Below are 17,168 nucleotides of genomic sequence, written 5' to 3' on the forward strand. Positions count from 1 at the left end.
GGGAACAACAAAGCATAGCCGGCTGATGGCCCTCTAAAAAAAATAGGCTTTGTGACTGAGTCCCGTCTTCATAAATTAAACAGGATGCGTCTGATCAGGTCTCTCACACCACATGGCCAGATAAGGTAGTAAAATGACATTTACTCGTGAATGTATTTTTCACCATTGAAAGCAATGCAAAAGTTCAAAAACGCTACGTGTGAACATAGCCCATGGTGTGGAGAAGCATTTTGTTTTTTCGTTATTTATTTTGCCTTATATACAAGTCATTACCCTGGAAAGGATGTTCCTTAACATGTTTCCCAGGAAAATCCATTTTGGTTTAGTTTTTGTATGTTTTACTGTGAGTCCGTAAAAGTGGCGTAATACTCTGACCACGTTGTTGACAGCAGTGACCTGGGAGTCAGAGATGCTTCCAGGGGTCTTCCTCATGCTGTCCCCATGCCATTTCAGCACTGTTCCCATCGATTTGGGCAATTTTTAGGCCCTCTGCAGACCGCCGGGGGGGAACCGCTTGAAAAATGCTCGAGTTTCCCATAGACTTACATTGGGCTCGTTGCTCGGGTCGATCACCCGAGTATTTCAATGTGCTCAGCCCCGGCATTTTTAGTGTTCACTCATCACTAGTAGACACCAAATCAACAGCTGCATAGCTGACGTTTCCCAGCATCCCCAGCTGGTTTTTGGTCTCTACAGGAAAACGGCCAGCGGCGAAGGGAGGGGAGGCGGGGCCAGCGGCGAAGGGAGGGGAGGCGGGGCCAGAGGCGAAGGGCAGCCAGAGGCAAAGGGCAGCCAGAGGCAAAGGGCAGCCAGAGGCAAAGGGCAGCCAGAGGCAAAGGGCAGCCAGAGGCAAAGGGCAGCCAGAGGCAAAGGGCAGCCAGAGGCAAAGGGCAGCCAGAGGCAAAGGGCAGCCAGAGGCAAAGGGCAGCCAGAGGCAAAGGGCAGCCAGAGGCAAAGGGCAGCCAGAGGCAAAGGGCAGCCAGAGGCAAAGGGCAGCCAGAGGCAAAGGGCAGCCAGAGGCAAAGGGCAGCCAGAGGCAAAGGGCAGCCAGAGGCAAAGGGCAGCCAGAGGCAAAGGGCAGCCAGAGGCAAAGGGCAGCCAGAGGCAAAGGGCAGCCAGAGGCAAAGGGCAGCCAGAGGCAAAGGGCAGCCAGAGGCAAAGGGCAGCCAGAGGCAAAGGGCAGCCAGAGGCAAAGGGCAGCCAGAGGCAAAGGGCAGCCAGAGGCAAAGGGCAGCCAGAGGCAAAGGGCAGCCAGAGGCAAAGGGCAGCCAGAGGCAAAGGGCAGCCAGAGGCAAAGGGCAGCCAGAGGCAAAGGGCAGCCAGAGGCAAAGGGCAGCCAGAGGCAAAGGGCAGCCAGAGGCAAAGGGCAGCCAGAGGCAAAGGGCAGCCAGAGGCAAAGGGCAGCCAGAGGCAAAGGGCAGCCAGAGGCAAAGGGCAGCCAGAGGCAAAGGGCAGCCAGAGGCAAAGGGCAGCCAGAGGCAAAGGGCAGCCAGCGGCAAAGGCCAGCCAGCGGCAAAGGCCAGCCAGCGGCAAAGGGCAGCCAGCGGCAAAGGGCAGCCAGCGGCAAAGGGCAGCCAGCGGCAAAGGGCAGCCAGCGGCAAAGGGCAGCCAGCGGCAAAGGGCAGCCAGCGGCAAAGGGCAGCCAGCGGCAAAGGGCAGCCAGCGGCAAAGGGCAGCCAGCGGCAAAGGGCAGCCAGCGGCAAAGGGCAGCGGCAAAGGGCAGCCAGCGGAAAAGGCCAGCGGCAAAGGGCAGCCAGCGGAAAAGGCCAGCGGCAAAGGGCAGCCAGAGGAAAAGGCCAGCGGCAAAGGGCAGCCAGAGGAAAAGGCCAGCGGCAAAGGGCAGCCAGAGGAAAAGGCCAGCGGCAAAGGGCAGCCAGAGGAAAAGGCCAGCGGCAAAGGGCAGCCAGAGGAAAAGGCCAGCGGCAAAGGGCAGCCAGCGGCAAAGGGCAGCCAGAGGAAAAGGCCAGCGGCAAAGGGCAGCCAGAGGAAAAGGCCAGCGGCAAAGGGCAGCCAGAGGAAAAGGCCAGCGGCAAAGGGCAGCCAGAGGAAAAGGCCAGCGGCAAAGGGCAGCCAGAGGAAAAGGCCAGCGGCAAAGGGCAGCCAGAGGAAAAGGCCAGCGGCAAAGGGCAGCCAGAGGAAAAGGCCAGCGGCAAAGGGCAGCCAGAGGAAAAGGCCAGCGGCAAAGGGCAGCCAGAGGAAAAGGCCAGCGGCAAAGGGCAGCCAGAGGAAAAGGCCAGCGGCAAAGGGCAGCCAGAGGAAAAGGCCAGCGGCAAAGGGCAGCCAGAGGAAAAGGCCAGCGGCAAAGGGCAGCCAGAGGAAAAGGAGGAGGCGACCAGCAGGAAAGTGTGGACAGCAGCCAGAGGAGGAGGAGGAAGCCAGCGGTTAAAAGGTGGACAGTCAGAAGAGGTCTGGGTCCATTTTCAGTAGGCACCAAACATTTTACAGAATTATTTCAGGAAACAAGGGCAGTAGCTGCCGGATGCCCCACGAGCCCTGCACAATGGTCAAAGCTGAACAAGCAGAACCTACAGGATCTGACCTGACATCATACTGCTCTGCCCGGGTGATGTAGAAGCGCCGCCCTCATGACGTCACCATCGTAAACCACGCGAGGCCGCGAGTCATCGGCACGATGCTCATAACATCGGAGACAGCCATGGAGAAGCCGTGGTGAGGATTACAGGACTCCACTCACATCCAGAGCTGCGTTTACCAACCTGATGTGGCACATATTGCCTCTGGGCTGGCACCGTGCCACAAGCATGATGGACGCAGCGTTGAATGGGATTTGATACAATTTTAAGCAAAAGTTGATCCAGACTCCAATATATAGTGTGTGGGCAAATGTCCTAATCCAGCAGTCACAGCACGACTTAATTTTTCCATTTTCAGCCCCCCTCCATTTCATCTGAAATGTGGTGGTCCTGTCCATCTCCCCCCTCGATCTGGGGGTGCACATGTCCCTGGGCATCTGCATTTTTTGGATGTTTGGGGGGGGGGGGTCGAGCTTTGACACTGAAATCTCTGCTCGTCCCCATTCACATTAATACTCCGGACGTCACTCTGGAAACCGCCTCAAACTGGTTTCAGCTGGAAGTGGCTGAAAAAAAACAACCCCAGTCTCCTTGTCTCTCCTCCAGCTTCACACAGGTCAAACCATTCACAGCAAGAGATGGGGGAGGACGGCAGAAAATGACCCAGTCCAAAAGGAAACTGGAGCCGACATCCCCCATCCCAGGTACTGCAGGACCACTGCCATAATAATGCATCATTACTACATTCCTACACACGCTGACCAGCTGCACCCATAGGTGGCACTAGAGAGGCAATCGCACTACTAGTGGAGAGCTAATTAGCATATTTCCCATGAAGCACTGCTAAATCTCCCTACACCAGCAGATCTCCACAAGGACAAGCCGCAGCTTTCATGAACTCCACTGTCCGCTCCGCGGGCGAATCACGGACCCTAAAGAAATGGACGTAATCAGAACCGCGCCCAAATCTGCAGTGCAACGACCAGCAGCGCACGAGGTGTGAGGGTCGAGCCGCAGCAGAGAAAGGAGCACGCACCCGCTGGGGAGGTCGCATGGCGCCTTCATAGCAAGAACTGATCGATCGGACAGGGGTGGGAAGGCAAAGTGGAGGAGCCGTGCCGCCGCCAAACCCGGCGAAGGCAAAGAGGAGGAGCCGTGCCGCCGCCAAACCAGGGGAAGGCAAAGAGGAGGAGCCGTGCCGCCGCCAAACCAGGGGAAGGCAAAGAGGAGGAGCCGTGCCGCCGCCAAACCGGGGGAAGGCAAAGATTTGGAGCCGTCCCACCACCAAACCAGGGGAAGGCAAAGAGGAGGAGCGGTCCCGCCGCCAAACCAGGGGAAGGCAAAGATTTGGAGCTGCGCCGCCGCCAAACCAGGGGAAGGCAAAGAGGAGGAGCCGTCCCGCCGCCAAACAAGGGGAAGGCAAAGAGAAGGAGCGGTCCCACCGCCAAACAAGGGGAAGGCAAGAAGAGGAGGAGCCGTCCCGCCGCCAAACCAGGGGAAGGCAAGAAGAGGAGGAGCTGTCCCACCGCCAAACCAGGGGAAGGCAAGAAGAGGAGGAGCCGTCCCGCTGCCAAACCAGGGGAAGGCAAGAAGAGGAGCCGTGCCGCCGCCAAACCAGGGGAAGGCAAAGAGAGAAACTGCCGACAAAGAATGGGAGGAGGCTTAGAGAGAAACGCTGCTGCAAATCAGGTTGGGGGTGCTGTCGAACAACAAATGGGCAGCGACATAGCACGAAGAGGGGTGAGGACAGGCACGATATGAGAGTGTGGAGTTGGGATCTTGTCGGGGGGAACCTACATAAGACATCATTTGAGAGTTGGCTACAATCAGCCACGACGCCTAAAAGATAGGAGGTGAAGTTCTGCACCCAGACAAAAACAACTCCCCAAAGCAGCAGTAACGTTCAAGGACCAATCTCGCTGACTGTTTCTCCCAGGTTCTCGCCTGCTGTTTTCAGGGCCATTTCTTCTCCTTTTACAGGAAGCGGGTGCGGTTCCTGCTTTTGTCACTTCCTAACGTTTGTGCCATCAAGAAGGTTTCACCAATTGTGGTGAGTGCAGATGGAGGGAAGATGGCGGTGGATTCTCCCATCAGCCGTACATGGCAGATAACGGGGGTCCCACAAGACGTCAGGACAATCAGGTAAACCCCTCGTCACAAAACGCAAGCCAAAGCGGGAGGCTACAAGCCAAAAGTACAAAGCAAGGGCACAGTACAGACAGTCAGCAACTGCGCTGGGCATAAAGCAACTGTACGGTCTTATAACAGTGTACACAGCTGCAGTGCAGAGCAATGCGTCTCCATGGTTAGACTACACACTGCAGTCTGTGTGACCAATGTCAGACAATAGACGGGAGGACCCCAGTGGCTGAAGATGAGCAAATAAAGTTAGGACTAAAGTAGATAAAATCGCAATAGGAAACATGACGACAATATCTACCGCCTGGGACCTCCAGGGGAGACTATATCCTGAAAGTTGGGGATCTAAAAATTTTGAAAGACCTAGCACATCCCACAATTAGGCCCCACATGAGCTCATCAAGGAAGGGGTAAATGGGCGCAGCATTGAGCTAATAAAAATGAATGCGAGTCTCGGGTCTTTGTTCATTCTGGAAGTCATAGTTCGCAGTGGGTTGTGTCCATTCGCCCAACTTAAGAACCTCCCATTAACCCCTTAAGCCCCGCGGGTGGTTTGCACGTTAATGACCGGGCCAATTTTTACAATTCTGACCACTGTCACTTTATGAGGTAATTACTCTGGAACGCTTCAACGGATCCCCCTGATTCTGAGATTGTTTTTTCGTGACATATTGTACTTCATGATTGTGGAAAAATTTCTTCGATATCACTTGCGTTTATTTGTGAAAAAAACGGAAATTTGGCGAAAATTTTGAAAATTTTGCAATTTTCAAAATTTGAATTTTTAAGCCCTGAAATCAGAGCGATATGTCACACAAAAGAGTTAATAAATAACATTTCCCACATGTCTACTTTACATCAGCACAATTTTGGAACCAAAATTTTTTTTTGTTAGGGAGCTATAAGGGTTAAAAGTTGACCAGCGATTTCTCATTTTTCCAACAAAATTTACAAAACCATTTTTTTAGGGACCACATCACATTTGAAGTCACTTTGAGAGGTCTTTATGACAGAAAATACCCAAAAGTGACACCATTCTAAAAACTGCACCCCTCAAGGTGCTCAAAACCACATTCAAGAACTTTATTAACCCTTCAGGTGCTTCACAGGAATTTTTTGAATGTGGAAGAAAAAAATGAACATTTAACTTTTTTCACAAAAATGTTACTTTAGACCCAATTTTTTTTATTTTCACAGGGGTAACAAGAAAAAATGGACCCCAAAATTTGTTGTGCAATTTCCCCTGGGCACGCAGATACCCAATATTTGGGGAAAAAACACTGTTTAGGCGCACGGCAGGGCTCGGAAGGGAAGGAGCGCCATTTGACTTTTTGATTGTAAAATTTGCTTGAATAATTAGCGGACGCCATGTTGTTTGGAGAGCCCATGTGTGCCCAAACTTTGGAGCTCCCCCACAAGTGACCCCATTTTGGAAACAAGACCCCCCAAGGCACCTATCTAGATGCATAGTGAGCACTTGGAACCCCCAGGTGCTTCACAAATTGATTCGTAACAATGAAAAAGTGAAAAAAAAAAACACTTTTTCATTTTTATGAATCAATTTGTGAAGCACCTGAGGGTTCCAAGTGCTCACAATGCATCTAGATAGGTGCCTTGGGGGGTCTAGTTTCCAAAATGGGGTCACTTGTGGGGGAGCTCCAATGTTTGGGCACACAGCGGCTCTCCAAACGCAACATGGTGTCACTAACAATTTGAGCCGATTTTCCGTTAAATTTGTTAGAGGACACCATGTTGCATTTAGAGAGTCCCTGTGTGCCCAAACATTGGAGCTCCCCCACAAGTGACCCCATTTTGGAAACTAGACCCCCCAAGGCACCTTTCTAGATGCATAGTGAGCACTTGGAACCCCCAGGTGCTTCACAAATTGATTCGTAATAATGAAAAAGTGAAAAAAAAACTTTCATTTTTATGAATCAATTTGTGAAGCACCTGGGGTTCCAAGTGCTCACTATGCATCTAGATAGGTGCCTTGGGGGGGTCTAGTTTCCAAAATGGGGTCACTTGTGGGGGAGCTCCAATGTTTGGGCACACAGGGACTCTCCAAATGCAACATGATATCCGCTAACAATTTGAGCCGACAATTTGTTAGCGGATATCATGTTGCATTTGGAGAGTTTGACCCGCAGCAGAGACCAGGCCCCTGCTGTGAGATCGCTGGTCGTGTGGAAACGGCCTGGACCGTTCTTTGATGGTTGAGGTCCCGCTGGGTAGCATGCATCGGTGTGTTTGACACCTTACCAACAACCTCGTTGGCGACTCAGAACTGAGAAGTCGTCCCTCATCGAGGTCTGAATCGTGAGAGTAGCTGCTATGTGACAGGGTCCCAACGACCGAAGACATCGTTATACAGGTCGCTACGGGTCGCCGTATCGTTTGGAAGTTCTGACTGTTTGACATCTCACAAGCGACCACAAAGCGACGCAGCAACGATCGCTGCCAGGTCGTATGGTTGTCGGGATCGCTGTAGCATTGCTAAGTGTGACGGTACCTTAACTCTTCTGTAATGATCTTGTACTCTGCTGCTTACTAGACATTAACATTTGCTGCCCAGCATGTGACACACAATCCCTCTGGAGGAGGAGGTGGAGATAAGTTTGTGTGATGTCTGGGGGGGGCAGATAACCATCAGGACTGACCTAAACTAACTTATCAGACATGTAAAACATTTGCAAACAAATTTTGTAAAGCTCAGACTCTGGAGATCAGTCCAGGACCCCTCCTGCAGAGGTCTGGTTATAAAGGGGGAGGGGACAGCAGTCAGCCGGCCATTACCCCCTTGGTAAAGACCATTAAAAAAAATAATACCAAGTAAAAAAAAGCCCATCTCTGGATCCGGATGGAGGATTTAAAACACAAAAAAGGTCTCAAACTTCACAAATTCCTACAACAAATCCGACCTCATCCGGAGCTTGTTACATAGTACCAGTGCAGCTGAGGTCATCAGCCTGGAGCCCAGGACAGAAGCCTGTCTGCACTGATACATTGTAACAATCCTCCACCTCCAGGTAAAAACAAGAACCATTCCAGTCGCAGATATTATACAAATAATGAAGAACTGAAACAAAGTATCAAACCGTTACAGAAATGTTATAAAAATCCTTTCCTTCCACAAAACATTCTGTGATATCACTGATACTGGGGGGCAGCTGGGGTTTTGGGGTCCAGTAGTGTTTTGGGACCCCAGTATGAGGTAATTTCGGAGAATGGACGCCCAGAGGCTGACAGAGGAATTTAACTAGTTAATAGCCGCGAGTGGATCGTGATTGCACCTGCAGCTGTTAGGAGCTGTACAGATCAGCTGTCCAGTGCCCGGAAAGGTGCGGGCTCAGCGCCGGAGCCCGCACCAAAGGGATGGAACTGACGTGTGTCATAATAGTATTGCACACGTCGGAAAGGGGGTTAATACCAGTTTTGTGCACATTTGATGCTTCAATTGATCATTAATTTTTATTTTTTTTTAAGGGAGGCGAGAACCAAACAAAGCAATCCTGATGGTAAACGCCATAAAGATACATTGATTAATTCCATACTTTCAGGCCGGGTGCCGACAATCAGGGATGGCAGCGTTTTGTCCTGCGCCGCGCAGTACGAGCAGAGGATGGGATTAATAGGAATCCTTCTTTACGCTGCGAGTTTCCGAGTCACAGCAAGTCTGCGGGAACGCTCAAGTTTTCTGCGCGGAGTTTCCCCATAGATGCAGTAAATGCGCAGTTTAAAAAAAGGACGCGCGTTGTAAAGTGCGTTTACGCATCGCAAACACCCAGAAAACGCATCTATAGCATACACGATTTTGAAAAAAATAAATAAATAAAAAATGACGTGGGGTCTCCCCCTATTTTTGGTAACCAGCCCAGGTAAAGCAGACAGCTGCAGGCTTATATTATCAGACTGGGAAGGTCCCTGGTTATTGGGCCCTTCCCAGCCTGCAGTTCATAGGTCCCTCCCAGTCAGATATTACGCTCGATGACGCGAGCAACTCCATAACGTCATCACTCATGAGACATAACCGGAAGTGACCTACCAATAGTCACTCTCAGAACAACGCTCCATAAGTTGCCGTACAGAATCGCCATGGATTATGTCGGAGCTGCGGGGGTTTCAATAAATAGGTCAGTAAGGGAAGGTCTCTTGTTTTTATTTATATTACTCTTTATGTTTTCTCAGGTTCCCATTTTTTTGGACTGCTTCTGATTCGCTGGATTACATCAAATCTTCGCGTTTTCTTTTTAATAAATTGGTTAACGATGTGCGGGGGTGGGGTATTTTTTTTTTTCTAAATAAACTTTTTTCCTGTGTGCGCTTTTTTTTTGGAAGGGATCAATAACCAGGGACCGGGCCAGGCTGATAATATCAGCCCCCAGCTGTCTGCTTTACTTGGGCTGGTTGTCAAAAATAAGGGGGGAGGGGGAATGGGACGCCACATCACTTTTGTAATTTATTAATAGAAGAACGTAAGACACCAATTATCTCCAATCTATCTTTTACAAAAATGCATTAAAAAGTCGTGTGAACTGAGGTGCGGAAATTCACCTGCGTCAAAGCCTGAAGTAACACTGATCGTGTGCACGGACCCGAAGACTTTAGACTTATGATCGCGGCGATGGCAAATATGTGAATTATTTTTCTTACTTTTAACAGGGAAAAACGAGGGCGATTTTAACTTTTTTAAAATAAACTTTCATATTTGTCTCGCACATTATCTGATCACTTACTACATACGGCTATACACAATATCGCTATATATAAAGAAGTCTCCGTCTCCTATAGAGCTTGGCCTATAGCTCAGCCTAATGGGGGTCCGAGTTGACAGTGACAGGCGTCTTCAGCTATCAGTCACACATCAGTCCCCGTCCTAACCCGGTTTTCCTCTCCTCCACAGCTTTATCCCTGACCTGTCTGGTGGGCTCCTTGGTTTTCTGCTTTATCCCTGACCTGTCTGGTGGGCTCCTTGGTTTTCTGCTTTCTCCCTGACCTGTCTGGTGGGCTCCTTGGTTTTCTGCTTTCTCCCTGACCTGTCTGGTGGGCTCCTTGGTGTTCATGATGGTGTTTGATCACTAATGTTCTCAATCCTCTGAGGCCTTCACAGAACAGCTGTAGTTATACTGAGAAGAATCACACCTAGGAGAATGCAATGTACTAATGATGTGACTTCTGGGGGCGATTGGTCACTCAGGGGCATTAGACTACAGGGGGTGAATACTAATGCACAATACCCCAATTGTCAGGTTTAGATCTATAAAATATTTAGAATACCTCGCATCATTTCCTTTACTCGTCACAAATATTTGTGACTTTTCTATCACAGAAAATCTCAATAAATTACATGGAAGTTTCTGGGTGTAAAATAAAAAATGTGGAAGAGCTCACGGGGTGTGAAGACATTTTCAAAGTATTGATTAAGGGGGGCACTATACACCAGGAGGCCCTGCACACTCGGAAGGGGGGGGGGGGGGGACGAACGACTGGGGTCTTACTGTTGGGCACATCTGTGGCGATGTTTTGCTGTATTTTGGGCGATATATCATCCGATATTCGGGGAGGGGGGCACTATATACGGGGTCCTATATATGGGGGGGCACATGGGTGATATTCCGGACATCCCCCCCTCTTCCCGAACGGTGCAGCCGGTGGAGCTCAGGATCCTATATATGGGGTCGTACACACTGGGGGGCACTGTATAAGGGGTGGGGGCAAGGTTGGGTTGATATTCGGGTGATATTTCAGCGTCCCCCTCCCCCGCACGGTGCTGCCCGCGGTGCTCGGGGCCCCCGGTTGGCCTGTGCTGGGGGGCACTGTATATGGGGGGTGCACTATAGCATATATGGGGTTATATATTCCGGCGTCCCCCTCTCCCCTCCCTCACCCTGCACAGTCCTGCCCGCGGTGCTCGGGGCCCCCAGCTGGCCGGCACTGTACTATATACAGGGTGATATTCCGGCGTCCCTCCCTCTCTCAGTCCCGCACTCACCCGGCTGGCCTGTGCTGGGGGCACTATACTACATATGGGGTGATATATCCCGGCATCCCCCCTCTCCCCTCCCCAGGTCCCGCACTCACCCTGAGTACTGCTCAGGACTCCCGGCTGGCCTCTCCTGGGGGGCACTGTACTATATACGGGGTGATATTCCGGCGTCCCCCCCTCTCTCGGTCCCGCACTCACCCTGAGTGGTGCCCGGGGCCCCCGGCTGGCCTGTGCTGGGGGGCACTATACTATATACGGGGTGATGTATCCGGCGACCCCCTCTCCCCTCCCCCGGTCCCGCACTCACACTGAGTGGTGCTCGGGGCCCCCGGCTGGCCTGTTTTGGGGGGCACTATACTATATACGGGGTGATCTATCCCGGCGTCCCCCCCCTCTCCCCTCCCCCAGTCCCGCACTCACCCTGAGTGGTGCTCAGGGCCCCTGGCTGGCTTGTTCTGGGGGGCACTGTATATGGGGGGGGGCGGGGAATATACTATATACGGGGTGGTATATCCCAGCGTCCCCCCTCTCCCCTCCCCGCACTCACCCTGAGTGGTGCCCGGGGCCTCCGGCTGGCCTGTGCTGGGGGGCACTATACTATATACGGGGTGATGTATCCCGGCATTCCCCCTCTCCCCTCCCCAGGTCCCGCACTCACCCTGAGTGGTGCCCGGGGCCCCCGGCTGGCCTGTGCTGGGGGGCACTATACTATATACGGGGTGATATATATCCCGACTTCCCCCTCTCCCCTCCCCCCGCACTCACCCTGAGCGGTGCTCGGGGCCCCCGGCTGGCCTGTGCTGGGGGGCACTATAATATATATGGGGTGATTATCCCGGCGTCCCCCCTCTCCCCTCCCCCGGTCCCGCAGTCACCCTGAGCGGTGCTCGGGGCCCCCGGCTGGCCTGTGCTGGGGGGGCACTATACTATATACTGGGTGATGTATCCCGGCACCCCCCCTCCCCCGGTCCCGCACTCACCCTGAGCGGTGCTCGGGGCCCCCGGCTGGCCTGTGCTGGGGGGGCACTATACTATATACTGGGTGATGTATCCCGGCATCCCCCCCCTCCCCCGGTCCCGCACTCACCCTGAGCGGTGCTCGGGGCCCCCGGCTGGCCTGTGCTGGGGGGGCACTACACTATATACGGGGTGATGTATTCCGGCATCCCCCCTCCCCCGCACTCACCCTGAGCGGTGCTTGGGGTCCCTGGCTGGCCGGCGCTGGGGAGCACTATACTATATAAGGGGTGATCTATGCCGGCGTCCCCCCTCCCCCGGTCCCGCACTCACCCTGAGTGGTGCCCGGGGCCCCCGGCTGGCCTGTGCTGTGCTGGGGGGCACTATACTATATACAGGGTGATGTATATCCCGGCGTCCCCCCTCTCCCGCACTCACCCTGAGTGGTGCTCGGGGTCCCCGGCTGGCTTGTTCTGGGGGGCACACTATACTATATACGGAGTGATATATATCCCGGCGTCCCCCCTCTCCCCTCCCCCGGTCCCACACTCACCCTGAGTGGTGCTCGGGGCCCCCGGCTGGCATGTGCTGGGGGGCACTGTATATGGGGGGGCACTATACTATATACGGGGTGATATATATCCCGGCGTCCCCCCTCTCCCGCACTCACCCTGAGTGGTGCTCGGGGCCCCCGGCTGGGGGGCACTATACTATATACGGGGTGATGTATCCCGGCGTCCCCCCTCTCCCACACTCACCCTGAGTGGTGCTCGGGGCCCCCGGCTGGCTTGTTCTGGGGGGCACTGTATATGGGGGGGGCACTATACTATATACGGAGTGATATATATCCCGGCGTCCCCCCTCTCCCGGTCCCACACTCACCCTGAGTGGTGCTCGGGGCCCCCGGCTGGTCGGCACTATACTATATACGGGGTGATGTATCCCGGCGTCCCCCCTCTCCCACACTCACCCTGAGTGGTGCACGAGGCACCCGGCTGGCTTGTTCTGGGGGGCACTGTATATGGGGGGGGGGGGGACTATACTATATACGGAGTGATATATATCCCGGCGTCCCCCCTCTCCCCTCCCCCGCACTCACCCTGAGCAGTGCTCGGGGCCCTCGGCTGGCCTGTGCTGGGGGGCACTATACGATATACGGGGTGATATATATCCCGGCGTCCCCCCTCTCCCGGTCCCGCACTCACCCTGAGCGGTGGTCGGGGCCCCCGGCTGGCCTGTGCTGGGGGCACTATACTATATACGGAGTGATATATATCCCGGCGTCCCCCCTCTCCCCTCCCCCCGCACTCACCCTGAGCAGTGCTCGGGGCCCTCGGCTGGCCTGTGCTGGGGGGCACTATACCATATACGGGGTGATATATATCCCGGCGTCCCCCCTCTCCCGGTCCCGCACTCACCCTGAGCGGTGGTCGGGGCCCCCGGCTGGCCTGTGCTGGGGGCACTATACTATATACGGGGTGATATATATCCCGGCGTCCCCCCTCTCCCGGTCCCGCACTCACCCTGAGCAGTGCTCGGGGCCCTCGGCTGGCCTGTGCTGGGGGGCACTATACCATATACGGGGTGATATATATCCCGGCGTCCCCCCTCTCCCCTCCCCCGGTCCCGCACTCACCCTGAGCGGTGCTCGGGGCCCCCGGCTGGCTTGTTCTGGGGGGCACTGTATATGGGGGGGGGGCACTATACTATATACGGAGTGATATATATCCCGGCGTCCTCCCTCTCCCGGTCCCGCACTCACCCTGAGCGGTGCTCGGGGCCCCCGGCTGGCCGGCACTGTATAAGGGGGGGGGCCCACTATACTATATACGGAGTGATATATATCCCGGCGTCCCCCCTCTCCCCTCCCCCGCACTCACCCTGAGCGGTGCTCGGGGCCCCCGGCTGGCCGGCACTGTATATGGGGGGGGGGGGGGCACTATACTATATACGGAGTGATATATATCCCGGCGTTCCCCCTCTCCCCTCCCCCGGTCCCGCACTCACCCTGAGCGGTGCTCGGGGCCCCCGGCTGGCCGGCGCTGTATATGGGGGGGCACTATACTATATACGGAGTGATATATATCCCGGCGTCCTCCCTCTCCCCTCCCCCGGTCCCACACTCACCCTGAGCGGTGCTCGGGGCCCCCGGCTGGCCGGCACTGTATATGGGGGGGGGGGGCCACTATACTATATACGGAGTGATATATATCCCGGCGTCCCCCCTCTCCCCTCCCCCGGTCCCGCACTCACCCTGAGCGGTGCTCGGGGCCCCCGGCTGGCCGGCGCTGTATATGGGGGGGGGGTCCACTATACTATATACGGAGTGATATATATCCCGGCGTCCCCCCTCTCCCCTCCCCCGGTCCCGCACTCACCCTGAGCGGTGCTCGGGGCCCCCGGCACTGTATATGGGGGGGGGGGGCCACTATACTATATACGGAGTGATATATATCCCGGCGTCCTCCCTCTCCCCTCCCCCGGTCCCGCACTCACCCTGAGCGGTGCTCGGGGCCCCCGGCTGGCCGGCACTGTATATGGGGGGGGGCCACTATACTATATACGGAGTGATATATATCCCGGCGTCCCCCCTCTCCCCTCCCCCGGTCCCGCACTCACCCTGAGCGGTGCTCGGGGCCCCCGGCTGGCCGGCGATGTATATGGGGGGGGGCCACGATACTATATACGGAGTGATATATATCCCGGCGTCCCCCCTCTCCCCTCCCCCGGTCCCGCACTCACCCTGAGCGGTGCTCGGGGCCCCCGGCTGGTCGGCACTGTATATGGGGGGGGGGGGGGGCCCCACTATACTATATACGGAGTGATATATATCCCGGCGTCCCCCCTCTCCCCTCCCCCGGTCCCGCACTCACCCTGAGCGGTGCTCGGGGCCCCCGGCTGGCCGGCGCTGTATATGGGGGGGGGGGCCACTATACTATATACGGAGTGATATATATCCCGGCGTCCTCCCTCTCCCCTCCCCCGGTCCCGCACTCACCCTGAGCGGTGCTCGGGGCCCCCGGCTGGCCGGCACTGTATATGGGGGGGGGCCCACTATACTATATACGGAGTGATATATATCCCGGCGTCCCCCCTCTCCCCTCCCCCGGTCCCGCACTCACCCTGAGCGGTGCTCGGGGCCCCCGGCTGGCCGGCGCTGTATATGGGGGGGGGGCCCACTATACTATATACGGAGTGATATATATCCCGGCGTCCCCCCTCTCCCCTCCCCCGGTCCCGCACTCACCCTGAGCGGTGCTCGGGGCCCCCGGCTGGCCGGCGCTGTATATGGGGGGGGGGGCCACTATACTATATACGGAGTGATATATATCCCGGCGTCCTCCCTCTCCCCTCCCCCGGTCCCGCACTCACCCTGAGCGGTGCTCGGGGCCCCCGGCTGGCCGGCACTGTATATGGGGGGGGGCCACTATACTATATACGGAGTGATATATATCCCGGCGTCCCCCCTCTCCCCTCCCCCGGTCCCGCACTCACCCTGAGCGGTGCTCGGGGCCCCCGGCTGGCCGGCGCTGTATATGGGGGGGGGGCCACTATACTATATACGGAGTGATATATATCCCGGCGCCCCCCCTCTCCCCTCCCCCGCACTCACCCTGAGCGGTGCTCGGGGCCCCCGGCTGGTCGGCACTGTATATGGGGGGGGGGGGGGGGGGGGGCACTATACTATATACGGAGTGATATATATCCCGGCGTCCCCCCTCTCCCCTCCCCCGGTCCCGCACTCACCCTGAGCGGTGCTCGGGGCCCCCGGCTGGCCGGCGCTGTATATGGGGGGGGCACTATACTATATACGGAGTGATATATATCCCGGCGTCCTCCCTCTCCCCTCCCCCGGTCCCGCACTCACCCTGAGCGGTGCTCGGGGCCCCCGGCTGGCCGGCACTGTATATGGGGGGGGCACTATACTATATACGGAGTGATATATATCCCGGCGTCCCTCCTCTCCCCTCCCCCGGTCCCGCACTCACCCTGAGCGGTGCTCGGGGCCCCCGGCTGGCCGGCGCTGTATATGGGGGGGGGGGCACTATACTATATACGGAGTGATATATATCCCGGCGTCCTCCCTCTCCCCTCCCCCGGTCCCGCACTCACCCTGAGCGGTGCTCGGGGCCCTCGGCTGGCCTGTGCTGGGGGGCACTATACGATATACGGGGTGATATATATCCCGGCGTCCCCCCTCTCCCGGTCCCACACTCACCCTGAGCAGTGCTCGGGGCCCTCGGCTGGCCTGTGCTGGGGGGCACTATACCATATACGGGGTGATATATATCCCGGCGTCCCCCCTCTCCCCTTCCCCGGTCCCGCACTCACCCTGAGCGGTGCTCGGGGCCCCCGGCTGGTCGGCACTGTATATGGGGGGGGGGGGCCACTATACTATATACGGAGTGATATATATCCCGGCGTCCTCCCTCTCCCCTCCCCCGGTCCCGCACTCACCCTGAGCGGTGCTCGGGGCCCCCGGCTGGTCGGCACTGTATATGGGGGGGGGGGCCCACTATACTATATACGGAGTGATATATATCCCGGCGTCCTCCCTCTCCCCTCCCCCGGTCCCGCACTCACCCTGAGCGGTGCTCGGGGCCCCCGGCTGGCCGGCGCTAGGCCCCGCGGATGCCGGCAGGCTGATGTAGCGGCTCGGGGCCGGCAGGCAGCGCAGGCAGACGGAGTGCAGGCAGGGCAGCAGGCGCGGGCTCCGGCTCTGGATGTTGGCCCGGCACACGCTGCACGTCTCCAGCAGGCTGAGGGCCGCCCTCTCCCCGCTCCGCTCCTCCGGGCCCGGCCGGCTCTCCGCTTCATTCTCCGGGGGGGGCGGCGGAGGCACCGCCTGAGTGGAGGCCGCGGCCCCCTCCATGCTCGAAGGCCTCGGACTTTCCTGGGCCTTACCGCCCGCTGAGCTCTATCCGCTTAACGGCCTCCTAACATCCGACACGCCCGGCGGCCCGACGCAGACTGAGCGCCCGAGCCGGGCCCGCCTCCCCGCGGCCGCTACCACTCCGCCCGTAGCCGGCTCTGAGGGAACCCACTGGAACAACGAGGCGAGCGCGCGACACCCCGCTCTCCGGACCTCCCCGCGACGCGGTGGTACAGTCCGAGCTGTAATGTTATTTTTTTCCTCCCCCCACCTCCAACAAGAGAGCGGGCTCCGAAGCCACGCCCCCCGCCGCTGTATCCAATAGAAAAGGTGTAAGGAATAATACATGAGGTGGGCGGGGCTGCTTATGAATATTAAGCGACGGTCCTGCCCGGCATGTAGATGAGGCTGCAGGGGCTTTGTGCGGCCCCGGGCGGAGAACAAAAGACACGAAGGGTCTGCCAGAGGCCGGGGGAGAGGAGGACGGAGACAGGGCCTGCCCGGGGCTGGGGGAGAGGACTCGGGACTGCAGGGGGGCTCACCTGCATCTCATTAGTATGCAAATGAGTTGGTAATAGTAATCCACCCTGATTAGCATTATGCAAATCATTTCAGGTTTTAAGGGACTCTCCATTTTTTTATGTATTTTAATGGCGATTGCTTTTGTTCCTCTCATCGCAGC

At 56.6% G+C, this 17,168-nt stretch overlaps 1 protein-coding gene across 4 annotated transcripts in view; it reads right to left on the minus strand.

Moving 5' to 3' along the window:
* TRIM24 (tripartite motif containing 24) overlaps positions 1-16,767 on the minus strand; it is a 30,480-nt gene extending 13,713 nt beyond the window's left edge. For 3 of the 4 annotated variants that reach the window (XR_012250951.1, XM_073650504.1, XM_073650503.1), the window contains exon 1: positions 16,198-16,767. Coding sequence is in view for 3 of the 4 variants with exons in the window: in XM_073650504.1 (XP_073506605.1) it covers positions 16,198-16,486 (289 nt within the window). In the remaining variant the exon portion in view is untranslated. The remainder of the gene's footprint in view (positions 1-16,197) is intronic. The other variant, XM_073650505.1, reaches the window with a different exon arrangement.
* Between the last annotated feature and the right edge of the window lie 401 nt (positions 16,768-17,168).

Source organism: Phyllobates terribilis, unplaced genomic scaffold, assembly GCF_046119375.1.
Source record: "Phyllobates terribilis strain yellow unplaced genomic scaffold, ASM4611937v1 Scaffold_10__3_contigs__length_209671492, whole genome shotgun sequence".
NCBI classification, from domain to species: Eukaryota; Metazoa; Chordata; class Amphibia; order Anura; family Dendrobatidae; genus Phyllobates; species Phyllobates terribilis.